Source organism: Anolis sagrei, chromosome 2 (assembly GCF_037176765.1).
Source record: "Anolis sagrei isolate rAnoSag1 chromosome 2, rAnoSag1.mat, whole genome shotgun sequence".
In the NCBI taxonomy this organism is placed as follows: domain Eukaryota; kingdom Metazoa; phylum Chordata; class Lepidosauria; order Squamata; family Dactyloidae; genus Anolis; species Anolis sagrei.
The window spans coordinates 38,384,669-38,398,235 of NC_090022.1; the positions used below are offsets into that span (position 1 = coordinate 38,384,669).

General features: G+C 37.5%; 1 protein-coding gene across 6 annotated transcripts in view; it reads left to right on the forward strand.

Moving 5' to 3' along the window:
• MITF (melanocyte inducing transcription factor) overlaps positions 1–13,567 on the forward strand; it is a 184,769-nt gene that overhangs the window by 103,563 nt on the left and 67,639 nt on the right. For all 6 annotated transcript variants that reach the window (XM_060766380.2, XM_060766375.2, XM_060766373.2 and 3 more), the window contains exon 2: positions 4,571–4,817. In XM_060766380.2, coding sequence (XP_060622363.1) covers positions 4,571–4,817 — 247 coding nt within the window. The remainder of the gene's footprint in view (positions 1–4,570; positions 4,818–13,567) is intronic.

Consider the following 13,567-nt stretch of genomic DNA (forward strand, 5'->3'; position numbering starts at 1 on the left):
AATATCTAGTTTCCCCAGCTTGACTCTGTAGTCAGTTTCCACCAGATCTTAGGAGCACCAAGTGCTCCTAAGAGTTATTCTCTATAGGCATTTCTAGGACCTTAAGTATGATTCTATGTACAACTTCCATTAGAGCAGTGGTTTTCAAAATGTGGGCCCCCAGATGTTTTGGTCTTCAACTCCCAGAAACCCTAACAGCTGGTAAACTGGCTGGGATTTCTGGGAGTTGTAGGACCCATAGGTTGAGAATGACTGCATTAGAAGGATCCACAAAAATGGAAAAAACACAAAATTTAAAACCCGACTTTTTAACTTGAGAGAATACTTCTCTAGGAATCTTTATGGCCTCCCAAGTTCTCTATAGCCAACTTCCACAAAAAGAACCACACTGGAAGAATTCCTTCCTAGAATTACACTGGAGGATCCAGAGATCTCTAGAGAGAACATATTAATCAAATCCACAGAATTTAAACTTTACAAATATGAAGGATAGATTGTATTAGTATTTGGGAATTTGGAAACACTTTAGAAAGTGTATTTTAATTTCTGTTGTGGCTTCCTGCCAATATTATTATTATTATTATTATTAAATAATAATCAATATGTGACCCAACATGGTTGCAGCTAACTCATCATGACACCAACTCATCTCTGATGTTTATACATACTTTCGTACTGTCATAATTATGAAGAAATGTAGGTTCAGTTCAGCTAGTAGAAAAGATAGATTGGATTTGGGAGTTGGATCAGAACCAATTCTAGATTGGCCACTGTCTGCGAAGAGCTTGAAAGTGAGGTGGTCCAGAGTATCTTTCCCTAGTTTGATCAGGTGTACCTACAAAGCTCCTTCCTAGTGAAGGCAAACTGGCCAGAGTGATCCTTGTCTTAATTATCTCTCAGTTAAGAGTAGTGTAAAACATTTTATGCAGGGTTTCCTTTAGAAAGTGCTTGGAATCTATAGCTTCCATAAAGTGAAGCAGCCATCTTGTTGTTGGATGTGTAATCAAGGGACCACCACCAATCCTGAGCCAGTTGCAATACCTTACTGAGTTTAATTCAAGGTCCTACAAAACCCTACATTGTTTGGAGTCAGAATATCTATCTTCACATGATTAGATTTGAGATTTTCAATAGAGTTCCTGTTGTGTGCTCTATTGCCAAAAGAAAACTTACATACATTTACTCGTATTAGCAGTCCAGCCTCAATTCTGGGATTCCTTCCCAATAGAGTTCAGTCATTGTGGAGATCATGGAACTATGTTTCTCCAGATGGACTTAATTTGTAATTTTTAAAATTTTGTTTTTCAAAACTGTTTTAAAATAATATTTTTTAGTTTACATTTCATTTCTGGTAAACAACTTATGATTAAATTCATGATTAAAATAATCTCAGGCTGCATTTTATTGTCTGTTCCACCATCCACACAGGGGCATATAGAGGGCCTTCCTGATGTTTGTTTACAGGCTCTGGGGGTCCCTTTGAAAGAAGAGTCCAAATGGGTTCGACTGGATTACTCCTTTAGTCTCTTCCAACTCTCTGATTCTATGTCCTTCACTTTATTCTCCTTGTTGTTGTTGTTGTGTACCTTTAAATCCTTTCTGATGCATGGCACCCCTAAAATGAACATATCACAGCAGGGCTTTCATAGCAAGATGTGTTCCCTGAGATAAGGTGAATCAGTTGGTTTCCATATCCGAGATAAGGTTATCAATGCTGAATTCCATGAGTGAGTGAAAATTTGAACCCTGGTCTCCAAAGACATAGTCAAATACTCAAAATCACTGATCCTTGCTGCTGTCAATGTGTTTATTTTTATTAATTACTTTCTAACAAAAAGTTTTCACATGATTTTATCTGTAGTTATTTAATAACATATAAAGAAATAAATTCAGTACTGTACAAAATAAACAAAATAATGTTAGTCTCAATTTTGGGAGAAAGACAGGGCATAATAGAAGGAGATGAGGAATAGGAAGAACAACAACAAGAAGAACAGGAGGAGGAGGAGGAGGATTTTATTTTGCATTTGATTGAGACTTCAATAAGTACAGCTTTTTAGCCATGGTTCCTCTTCTGATTCTATTTGGTGATTTCCAGAATGCCTTAAAAGGAAAACAAATCTAAATTGTTAAAGAAACTGATTTGACACCTCTTCATTTTAAAATGAAAATATTGCATCAGAAATGTAGTTTTGACGTTGTCCTTTGGAGATAACTTGATTCCTCCTACTACTCTGTGTTTAATTTTTACATTGTCAAATGGGTGATAACATACATACTTCTTTCATATTTTAAAATAGCTGTTTGAAAATGCCTCTGTTATTTTTAAAAGTCGTATTAATTTTTTAAAACTGTTTTTACTTTTTGCACAACTTTGCAAATTTATTTCAGTATGTCCTGTACTTGCAATCCCCCATTTCGAAGATAAAGATTTGTGCAGTTTTTCTGAATGTATAAGGGATGTACTTCTGTGAGTGTTTAGGGAAGCCACTAATGAAACATATAAAGTTGTTTCAAGAAGAATTTGAAAGAATTCACAAAACCACTTCTGAGAATCCTTTTTCCTAAGAAAAACCTATTTATAAATTGGCAGGTGTCTTGAAGGCACATATATAAACACACAGAGCAAGAAAGCTAAATGTTGCTCTTCCCTAAGCATTTTGGTAAACTGTTCATTTCTTTTTCTCCTATCTTCCTCCCTCCTTTGCCAGATCCACAAAAAAGATGACATTTATTGTCGGATTTGTGTAACAAATATTGTTCCTTTGATAAAAATCAATAAGCCCTTTTACTATGATAGGAACTTTCCCACTTCAAGTGCTCCATAGTCCTAGGGATGCCTTACGGGACGTGAGAATGTTTTGCTGTTAATTGAAAGTGTTCCTTCTTCTCCATGACTATCACAGTCAGTGACTTCTCTTGAGCAGCTAATTAGTGCGATTATTCCACAGCTGCATTAGTTTCACCACAAAGGTTTTTCTCTTATTTTATCAAAAGGATCAGTCTCCCTGGGAATGTTTCAACTTGACAGGGCTGAAATAGCAAGACGGTCATCATTCTCTATCCCTACCCCCTATCCTTTTGCAAAGGGAAAAAGAAAAAAGCCCAAAAAAGCGTGTGGTCCAAAAAAGCTAGATTCGATCTCATTTGATTTGTATCTTCTATTTCAGACTGCCAGTTTTTGATGAGAGTATTGAAATCCATTGGTTTTAGATACGTGTAATGTACAGCAATTCTAGAATTTACTACAAAAAATTCTCTGTATCCTTTTTGGACTTTGAACCATCCAAGAAGTAATGGCACTTGGAGTGTAGTGAGCCTTGTCCAAAAATATCGCCTGCATTTTCAATACTTGTTAGGATCTATATGATACGACATTGCCAATTCTTACTGAGAAAGTTATTGGTGTCTGTAGACATGATTACTGTTTAAAAGGAGAGTCTAGTTTAAACAGGTGTTTTAATAATTACGTAGGGGCACTTAAACTTTATTAGAAATTTGTTTTACATTCACAAATACTTATAATTTGGTTTGAGATGGTTTTTAACAATTTGATGTTAAAGTGGATACAACAGATTTTAATGTTTGTGTATATTTATAGTTTATTTTTATTCCAGCATTGAATGTTTGCCGTATTTTATGTTGTGCTCACTCTGAGTTCCCTTCAAGGTGAGAAGGGTGGAATATAAATGCTTTAAATAAATAAATAATATGGCAGAATTGAATTTCATATAAAGTAGGAAAAAATAATGCACAAATTCTCCCTGCTTATAATGATGGCCATATATGCCCCAGAAAATTGGTATGATTGAAAATATAACCACTAAACTGTTTACGCACCAGAGTGTCCAAGACATTAATTTTTAAAGTTAAACCTTTAGCAAGTTTTAAAAGTAACCTCCTTAGAGGTTGCTTCAACTGAAGGGAGTCGGCTCGCTTGTTTTTCTTTCCTGAAATGTTTTCATCAGCCTATCAATTTTAAAAACAAAAAATAACTTTATATTGGGCTACAGATCAATGTCACATCCTGCATGTTCCTCAAAGTAGTACATGAACTGAATGAAAACAGGGGGTTTACGAGAGTATGTTAGGATGTATTTCCGTGCCATGTTTCTGTGGAGCAAGTCCCGCTGAACTCAACTAAACTTATTATAAACTCAGTTAGTAGAGTGATGAGGTTAATTTGAATGTCTGAACATACCACTATAAGCAGATGTTCTTAAGAAGTAGCAAAAGATGTCCTGTTTGTAAAAACCAAATCAATAATAAAACAAAATAAAATCTTAAAAAATCAAACACACTTCTGTCCTCTTCTACAAAGTAGTGAAGTAGCAATAATAATTAGCCTCCTTGTGTTAATGGGTATTAAAGCAAAAGGGCAGTGATAGGCCTATGTCTTCAAGTCTCGGTCCCTGCCACTTCCATTAAATTTGAAAGTTGGTGAAGGATTTTCTTCTTGTTGCTCAGCAAATCCATTCCCCCCCCCCCTTTCAGTATAACCCTTTAAAGTTGAAGAAATGTTAATTGGTGAGTGACGGAGCTATCTGTGTTTTCTGGTGTTCCCCTGCAGCAGTTCTGAGCACCCTGGAGCTTCGAAGCCTCCACTAAGCTCCTCCAGTATGACATCACGGATTTTGCTACGACAGCAGCTCATGCGTGAGCAGATGCAGGAGCAAGAGCGCCGAGAGCAGCAACAGAAACAGCAAGCCGCCCAGTTCATGCAACAGAGAGTGGCAGTGAGTCAGACACCAGCCATCAACGTCAGCCTCCCAGCAAGCCATCCTCCTGCTACTCAGGTACCAATGGAAGTCCTTAAGGTATGTGAAGTTTCCACCATGTATGCTTAAACCTACTAGGAAGTTGTGCGTGGGGCAGGGGAGAGGGTTAAGTATATCGCAAGTTTCATGTGGGTTATCAAATAACTTACATTTTAAATTATACCATAAATACATCACCCAGTTTTGCACCCACTGTCCTTTTTTACAGAAACAGTTTGCACACTTGGACCAAGATTTAAAATTGTAGAACTTTTATTAAAATATTTAGATTCCCCCCCCCCACCTCCTAGAAACACTGGGTATGAATACGTTCACCTTTTAAAAAAGTGTTCCTGTATTTCAGATACCTTAAAAAGAAGCATTTCATCAACATAATTGTACTTTCAGAGTCAACATTTATAGAAACAGATAAATATGTGATGCATCTATACATTTAGTTGTGCACATTCACATATATATGTGAATAGGTTTCTTCAAAAATGAAGAAAAGACCTACACAAAGGGTTGTTTCAGAAAGCATTAATCTGGAGTACGGGTCTTTTGCTTCTAGCCATTAGTAATCCTTTTTTGCTCAAATGACTTCATTTCTTTTTGTAGCTTTTGTGTTCCTTGCTGGTGCAGCTTCCTAATTATAGGAGGAAAAACTGTATCTGTAACAGACAGAAATACAGACTTCTTCACTTCAGTGGAATTGAATTAGACCAGTTACAGCAGGTAGTGCCATTGTTCTAAAGCCATACACATTTTTTTAAAAAAAAATAACAACACTTTAATTTACAATCCACATTATACCTTTGCTGTGACGCCTATGAGATATATGAACCATTTAGTCCCCTCTTAATTGACTCTGGAGCAATCTTCAGGCAGATTAAGTTAACTTGTATGATGTAATGTAATAGCGCTAGCCACTTTCCAGCAATTTGATACATCCGAGATAAAAATTCAGTCATTGTTTGCAAAAATGTAGCATGTGTAGTATATTGTTTGTAACAATTAATATTGTGATGCTGTTGGATATGTCAGGCACCCGAACAAGTCTGGGACATAGGTGAATGAGAAGAAGTTGGCCTACATGTCTACATGTCTGAGTCTTATAAATTGACTGAGTAGGAGTGTATATAAACAATACAAGAGAAGCGCATTGTGATCCAGAAAAAAAGATGTGGGGCATAGCCAAAATTTACAAAACCAGATCAGCCCAAGCCACATGGAACAGGGATGGGGAATTTTTGGTCCTAGAAACACCAGGCAGAATCTGGAAAGCGAAACATTGCTAGTCCAAGGCCCAAAAAGGTAGTAGGTTGACTTGGTCCAATCTATCTGAAGAAAATTATATACTATATATACTCATGTATGTATAACTCAACCTCATTTATAAGTGAAGGGCAGGTTTTGAGGACATTATTTATTTGGTATGACTCGTGGGTAAATTGAGGGTCATTCCACAGAGAGGGGAAAGCATCAAGGCTGCTCCAGCAGGCCACCAACTCCTGACCACAAGTTTTCTGACCAGGTATTTAAAAAGACCAGAAGCAGTGCTACAGCAGAGAGAGTAGAGTGTGTGGGATTCTGTTAGGATCTCCTGAAATTGACTAAGTTGTATTTTACCATTCTAGTCAGAGAAGGGCATGGTTCCTTTCTTGATAAGAGTTAAGACCCATGGATATGTCCACCCGTGGGTTGATTTTTTTTTTTTACTAAAGTCTTTAAATTTATACATGCTGCCTGTGTTTTGAGTTCTTCTGTGGAAGCCTCTCTATCTGTTCCCCCAACTCTCCTAAATACATCTAGTGGAAAATTGGAAGAGGGCCACCTCATTGGCTTCTCCCAGATTGTGGAACTCACTTTCTTTAAAAGTTAGACAAATGCATATCTTTCTATTCTTTCTTAGCCACACAAAACCTTTTTTTTTTGTTTCAGCAGGCAATTGCTTGTGTAGGATGAAAGGAACTTTTCAAAATGTTATGTACTTTTAATGTATTTTTTGTTTGTAATGGTCATACTTTTAATTGATTTTTATTCTGTTACTAGTTTAATGGCTTGATATGAATTTTAAAGCTGTATTTTTTAACTCTTGTAAACCTCGTTGACAAAAAGGTGGGATAACAAGAACAATTGCAAGAACAACAACAATGTAATTTTTGAATGACATACCGGCTGAGCTGATTTTCTTTTGAAAAGATGCTAGAAGTACAGTATTAGGACAAAGTTATTTGTTTGTTTAATATCTTAACTGCCTTAGGCCATAGGCACCATACCTTTTGTGCCGAGTCTTCCTTCAGTAACAGATACTGCCTCTGAAAACTGGCTCTGAAGCATTTCTTGGCATTCTAGAAGAGGTTTTTGTGGTGTTTGGGGAGCTGGTATGGGGTGATTTCAACCCAGTTATTTTGATGGAAGCAGTTCCATCAGTTGATGTCTACTACTGGATTAAATGTATTCCCAGTGAGGGAAAAGAACTGTTTTGTCCATGCACATTCAGTAAGCAGTACTGAATTAGATACTTCAGCTAATTCTTTTATGAAAGAATGTTATATATTTAATTAGGCATGGTGAAGTAAATAAAAGACCCAGTTTTCAAATTGAAGAATCTGAGGAACAAATATTTGGAATGGTCTTCATCCATGGGCTCATACTAAAATATACTCACTGTTCATATTTGGATGACAGCCATACTCTATAACACCCATACTCAGCCACAGTCTTGCTCCAGCTAGAACCTCCACATGATTAAGGCTGCATCTTTTTGTATTTGGGATGTGCGCTTGTTTCCTCCCATATTTAGATTTGTCATCATTAGTCTTGGTATGTCACCATTAGTCTTGGTTTTAATATATTTTTATGTATTAATGCAATCTAATAGAGGTTTAGTAATTGTGTATTTATATACAACAGTAAAGTTATAATTCAGTATAGTGCTGTCAAAATAAAGACTCTAATATAACTCTTCTGCTATGCAAGCTAAACAGGAATTTAAAACTTGTTGGTCAGCTTGGGTCAGTATCGCAAAACTAAAAATGTGGGAAACACAACCAGTATGATGCCACCTAGATGTAGATGACACCCACCCAATGCCAATGACCCTAAACCAGTGCCTGTCATCAGTAATGGACTAGATGAAGGCAAACCAATGGAAACTTAATCCAGACAAGACAGAGGTACTCTTCCTCAGTTGGAAGGCAGACCAGGGAATAGGGATTCAGCCCCTGAAAGCACAAGTTCAGAATTTGGGAGTCCTTTTGGACTCAGAATTGAACCTGAAATCCCAGATACCTGTGGTGGCCAGGAGGGCCTTTGCAGAATTAAAACTTGTGCACCAACTGTGCCCGTTCCAGCCCACAGTGGTACATGCCTTAGTTATGTCCCATCTGGTTTAGTGCAATGCGCTCTACATGGGGCTGCCTCTGAAGAGTGCTCAGAAACTTCAGCTGGTCCAAAGAGCTGCAGTGAGGTTGCTAACTGTGGCTGGCCACAGGGAACAGACAACTCCTTTGTTGCAGCAACTCCACTGGCTGCCAGTCTGTTTCCAGACACAATTCAAAGTGCCGGTTATGACCTTTAAAGCCCCAGACCAGTGATTCTCAGCCTGTGGGTCCCCAGATGTTTTGGCCTTCGACTCCCAGGAATCATAACAGCTGGTAAACTGGCTGGGATTTCTGGGAGTTGTAGGCCAAAACACCTGGGGACCCACAGTTTGAGAACCACTGCCCTAGACGCTTCTGGTCTAAGCTATTAGGCCAACCCCATCTCCTTGTCCAAACCTGCCCGAGCCCCGAGATCTTCAGGAGAGGCGCTTCTCTTGGTCCCACCTCCATCTCAAGCACCGTTGGTAGGAATGAGGGAGCATGCCTTCCTTGTCATTGGCTGTCCCTTGACTCTGACACTCCCTGCCCAGGAAAGTCAGAATTGCCCTCTCCTTTCTGTCCTTCCGGCAGCAAGATAAACCCTTTTTATTCAGGCAGGCTTTTAAAGATGAAGGTTTTAATGATTAATTCAGGGGGTGCTGTGGTTTTTAACTTTGAATTTGTTTTAATGGTTTTTAACTAGGGAGTTTTAAATACTGTTCATATTTCATCGTGTTTTAATGTTAACATATTTGTATATTTTAAATTCTTATGCAGATGCTTTTATGTTAAGCTGCTTTGAGCCCCCTTCGGAGGAGATAAAGTGGGTTATCAAGATGATGATGATGATGATAGTAGTAGTAATAACAGCCACCACTATTATTTAGTTATAATCAAACTACCTGTAATGCCAAGCACTGCTTGAGGAAAATCATTGATTATTAAATCACACATCACCGACCAAGGAATCAAAACAGAACATTATCTTGCCCCAGGCACTGCCAGGCCATCAAATGCTATTCAAGGTGGCCAGTTGAAACATTCACACCTAGCTCCAACAGACAAGAGTTCTTTGTTTCACCCTGGTCATTCCACAGATATATAAGCCCACTTTCCTAGTTCCAACAGGCCTCACTACCTCTGAGGATGCTTGCCATAAATGCAGGCAAAACATCAGGAGAGAATGCCTTAGAACATGGCCATATAGCCCGAAAAAACCTACAAGAACCCAGAACATCTTCTGAAATCAATCCCTGAGAAAGAGAACTTCCATAGATTATAAGTCCATCACCACCAAGTGGTTCAAAAGGCTACCCCTGTTCATAATATTCAATGCCCTGCTCTAGAATAAGATTGTTTTCCATTTCTTTACCCAATGTTCTGAAACACCACCTTCACATCAAAGTGTTGGCTCCAAACTGCCATAAGAAATCAGAAAAAAAGAGAGGCAATAACACCCCTTCATCTTTTTTTCTTCCATAATGTCTAATTTATAAGCCTCTGCTCCTCCACCTTCTAGGGAACCTAGATTTTATGGAGGTGAGCCAAAGCGCTTCTTCTAGAAAACCCAAGGAAGTGACACCAAAGGAGTCACTTCTGTGTTCATTAACCACCAGTAAGTGATCTCTTTACATAGACCTCCTACACCAGAAAAGAAACAGATCTACCTATCAGCTAAATATCAGTGGTGATAAAAAAACCCAAATGTTGTAGAAATATTCACAGATGCCCTTTGCAGGTGTTAAACAGAGTAGGAGACAAGATTGAACTATACACCAATGGTCATTTCTGGTCTTGCATAAGTCAAACATGACATGTGGTCTCAGTGTTGGATTTTGACTCTGGGAGACAAATTTTTGACCTGGTCTCTCCACTTTTGCTCTTTTTTTTTTTTTTATTCTGTGGCTTGGGAGGCTGTAGATATGTCGCCTGCACCCTGCCCAGCACTGACCTTGCTGCCTACCAGCCTGCAATTGCCTTCAGCATATATATAATATGACTCCCATATCTGTGGGTATATTTCAAGGCCCACTGCGTATACTTGAATTTGTAGGTAATAGCAAACACTATATTTTGACTATACTTTAGCGGTAAGCACACCATAGAATAGTACTGGAGGACTTAGAGAAATAAACAAAAGAAAACAAAAAACACTACCGGGGGAGTGGGGGTGGTTGTGGTGGTGGTTGTGGTTGTTGTTGTTGTTATTATTATTATTATTATTATTATTATTATTGGAGGGTCTTATTATATTTTCAGTGTCCTCACTATATGCATAAAATACATAATTGTATTTTTATGCAGATAATATATGCAGTCAACCATTGATTGAACTCCTTTCATTGGCCCATACTAATAGGTTTGCGCTGAAGGAACTTGAAACACACAACAACAAGAATCATCTTTGTACACAAAATGAGGATGTCCATAGTTTTCATCAGATTTTCAAGGAGATCCATGATCTAAACAAATTTAAGAGCACCCCATCTTTGCCCCATTTCCCTTAACTGTAAATATCATGGCTTGTATGTAGAGATTATAACTGGCATTGTTTAATATGCATCAGACAGTTGTCCTGTTGTTGTTGTTGTTGTTGTTGTTGTTGTTGAGTGCCTTCAAGTTATTTCTAGTTCATGATGACCCCTTGGTGAACCTATAATGGAGTTTTCTTGGCAAGATTTGTTCAGAAATGGTTTGTTATTGCATTCATCTGAAGCTTTTATTTATGATACATTTTTATTAAGTGAATTAATGACATACAGAATATAAGAAAGAGAAACAATTCAAATAATCAATCACACATAATACAAATATGCCATATCCTTGAACCCCTCCCCCACCCCTCTTCCCACCCATGAACCAACACCCCTGACTTCCGGCACCACCCAATGTGAAACTAGTTTCTCAAAAACCCTACTCTTATCCTACATGAATAAATTCTCCTTGTGACTATTTTAAAATATATTTTGTCTTCTTTTTTAGATATTCAAATGCAAGCCTCCATTTTTTGACAAAAACTTAATTGCTTGCTCCCCATATAGCATAGGATAACTTGGCCATTTGGATATACTCTAATGTTTTTTTTCTCCACAGAAAGAGCTTATAGCAATAGCTCTTTTTCTCCTTTTCAAGATTTTGCTATTAATATTTTTGCTGCAACAAAACTGTATTGACAGATTTCTACATCTTCTTTGCTGATTTTTTCACCAAATAACACCAAGAGGCATATCTCTAGATTTTTCTTAATTTTTTAGTGATCATATTATTTATTTCCTTAATCATTTTTCCCAAAAAATGTGTACCAACTTACAGGTCCACTAGGCATGAAAGAAGATACTTTTCTGTACTTTACATCTCCAACAATCGCCCTGTTGAGATTTGTTTATTTTAGCTATTATCTCAGATGTTTAATTATCATATCAGAAGTGAATCAAGTTGTAATGTATTTAAGAACACAAGGTTTTAAAACTTGGCCTTATACTAAACATCCTTTAACCAATAGCTAGCCACATGGAGTGCCTCTGGTGTTGCTATAAAAAAAATCCTCCATTGTGCATGTGGCAGGGCTCAGGTTGAATTGTAATAGGTGGTCTGTGGTTTGCTCTTTTCCACTCTCGAATGTTGTGGGCTCCACTTTGTGGCCCAATTTCTTAAGGTTGGCTCTGCATCTTGTGGTGCCAGACTACACCTTCCAAGTTGCCCAGTCTTCTGTGTGCCCAGGAGGGAGTTTCTCATTCGGTATCAGCCATGGATAGAGATTCCAGGTTTTAGTCTGCCACTTTTGGACTCTCACTTGCTGAGGTGTTCCTGTGAGTATCTCTGTAGATCTTAGAAAACTATTTTGGTGTGCTGGCTGATATTCTAATGGGATGGGCCGGAGTTGTCACTGCATTTCATTATTGGCTGCTACTTCCTGGTGGATTGCAGCATGCAACTGAATGTCAGGCATTACATAGCTTCTATAAAATATTTTATATATATATATATATATATATTATTTCTAATACATCATGCTATTGAGAATTTAAATCCCCTTTCCTATAAATCTTCCCAATTATCTAACTCAATATTTTTCCCAAAATCTTTTGCCCACGAAATTACTACTGTTTTTATTTGATTGTCTTCTAATATGTTCTATATAATCTGGAAATTAATCCCTTATTTCTCCTCCCTAAAATATTATCCAGTTCTGATTTTCTATTAACAAATCCTACTTTATTATCTTTTAAAAATATATCATATAATTGGTCGTAGCAAAGCTAGTCATTTATCCCTAACTCTTCTGTTCCTTTTAGTCTCTAGTGTACTTTTTCTTTAATTAGGTACTTACTCCCTATAGGTTCTTGTTTCCTCATTAAAAATGGGGTTTACCGTTCATTAGATCAATATTATTTGGCCCTATTTGTTATCTACTTTGTCTGGTAGCACTGCCCAGGTTTTCTCAGCCTTTGAGCTAAAGTGGAGATATCAGGGATTGAACCATGAGTTTGTATTCTGTTATCTGTATGTCTGCTATACCCTTTCTTTCTTTCTTTCTTTCTTTCTTTCTTTCTATGAAAGGATGATATTTGGAAATTTTTAAAGAGAGGAAATGTTACCTCATCATGTGAACCTCATATATAGGTATATAGTACACAGGTATATAACTGACCAGGCTCTGTACATGAGATTTAAAAGATTTACAGTTCATTTGTTTAGGATGGGAAATGAGTTACCATAAAGTCTTTGTGCAGAAGCTATAATTAGGTGCTTTAGCTTAATGTAATGTTTTAACTCCATACCGTAAAATCCTGGAGTTAATCCGTGAACTCTCTTGAATCAGTGGGGCCTGGTTGTCAGTTCTGATCTGAAACAGTATATCTTTTCTTCCGCCATCCATCTGATTTTGACAGTGGCAGATCTCTCACCAAGGAAGAGATGAAACTAAGCCATGATTTTCTTGTTAGAACAGGTTTTAAGTGACAAGCCACCAAGTGGCTTTGATCCCTCCCAGGCAGACATTATTAATCTGAAATTGCACTGCCTTTTTTTTTGTCATTGATACAATCCTAAATATACAGGGTTAGTCAAAATGAATAGGCCAATAAGCCAATAGGCAATGTCTTTTTTGGCCTATTCATTTTGACTAACCCTGTATATCGATTGAGAAATAAAACATATTGCATTCAATGGAAGTTGCTTTCAGCTAAATACTTGGTGTTGTCAGGTCGTTTCTAGTTTTCAGCAACTCTAAAGTAATTATTTTGCAAAGTTTGCTCAGCAGGATTTATTTAGAAGGAGTTTGCTATAGCATTCCTCTGAGGCTGAAACAATGTGACTTGTCCAAGGTCACCTGTTGGCTTTCCAGACCAAACAAAGATTCGAATTCTGATTTCCCGGTCCAACACTCAAGCCACTATACCATGCTCGTTCTCTGATGTCTGGACCAACATCTGGCACACATTA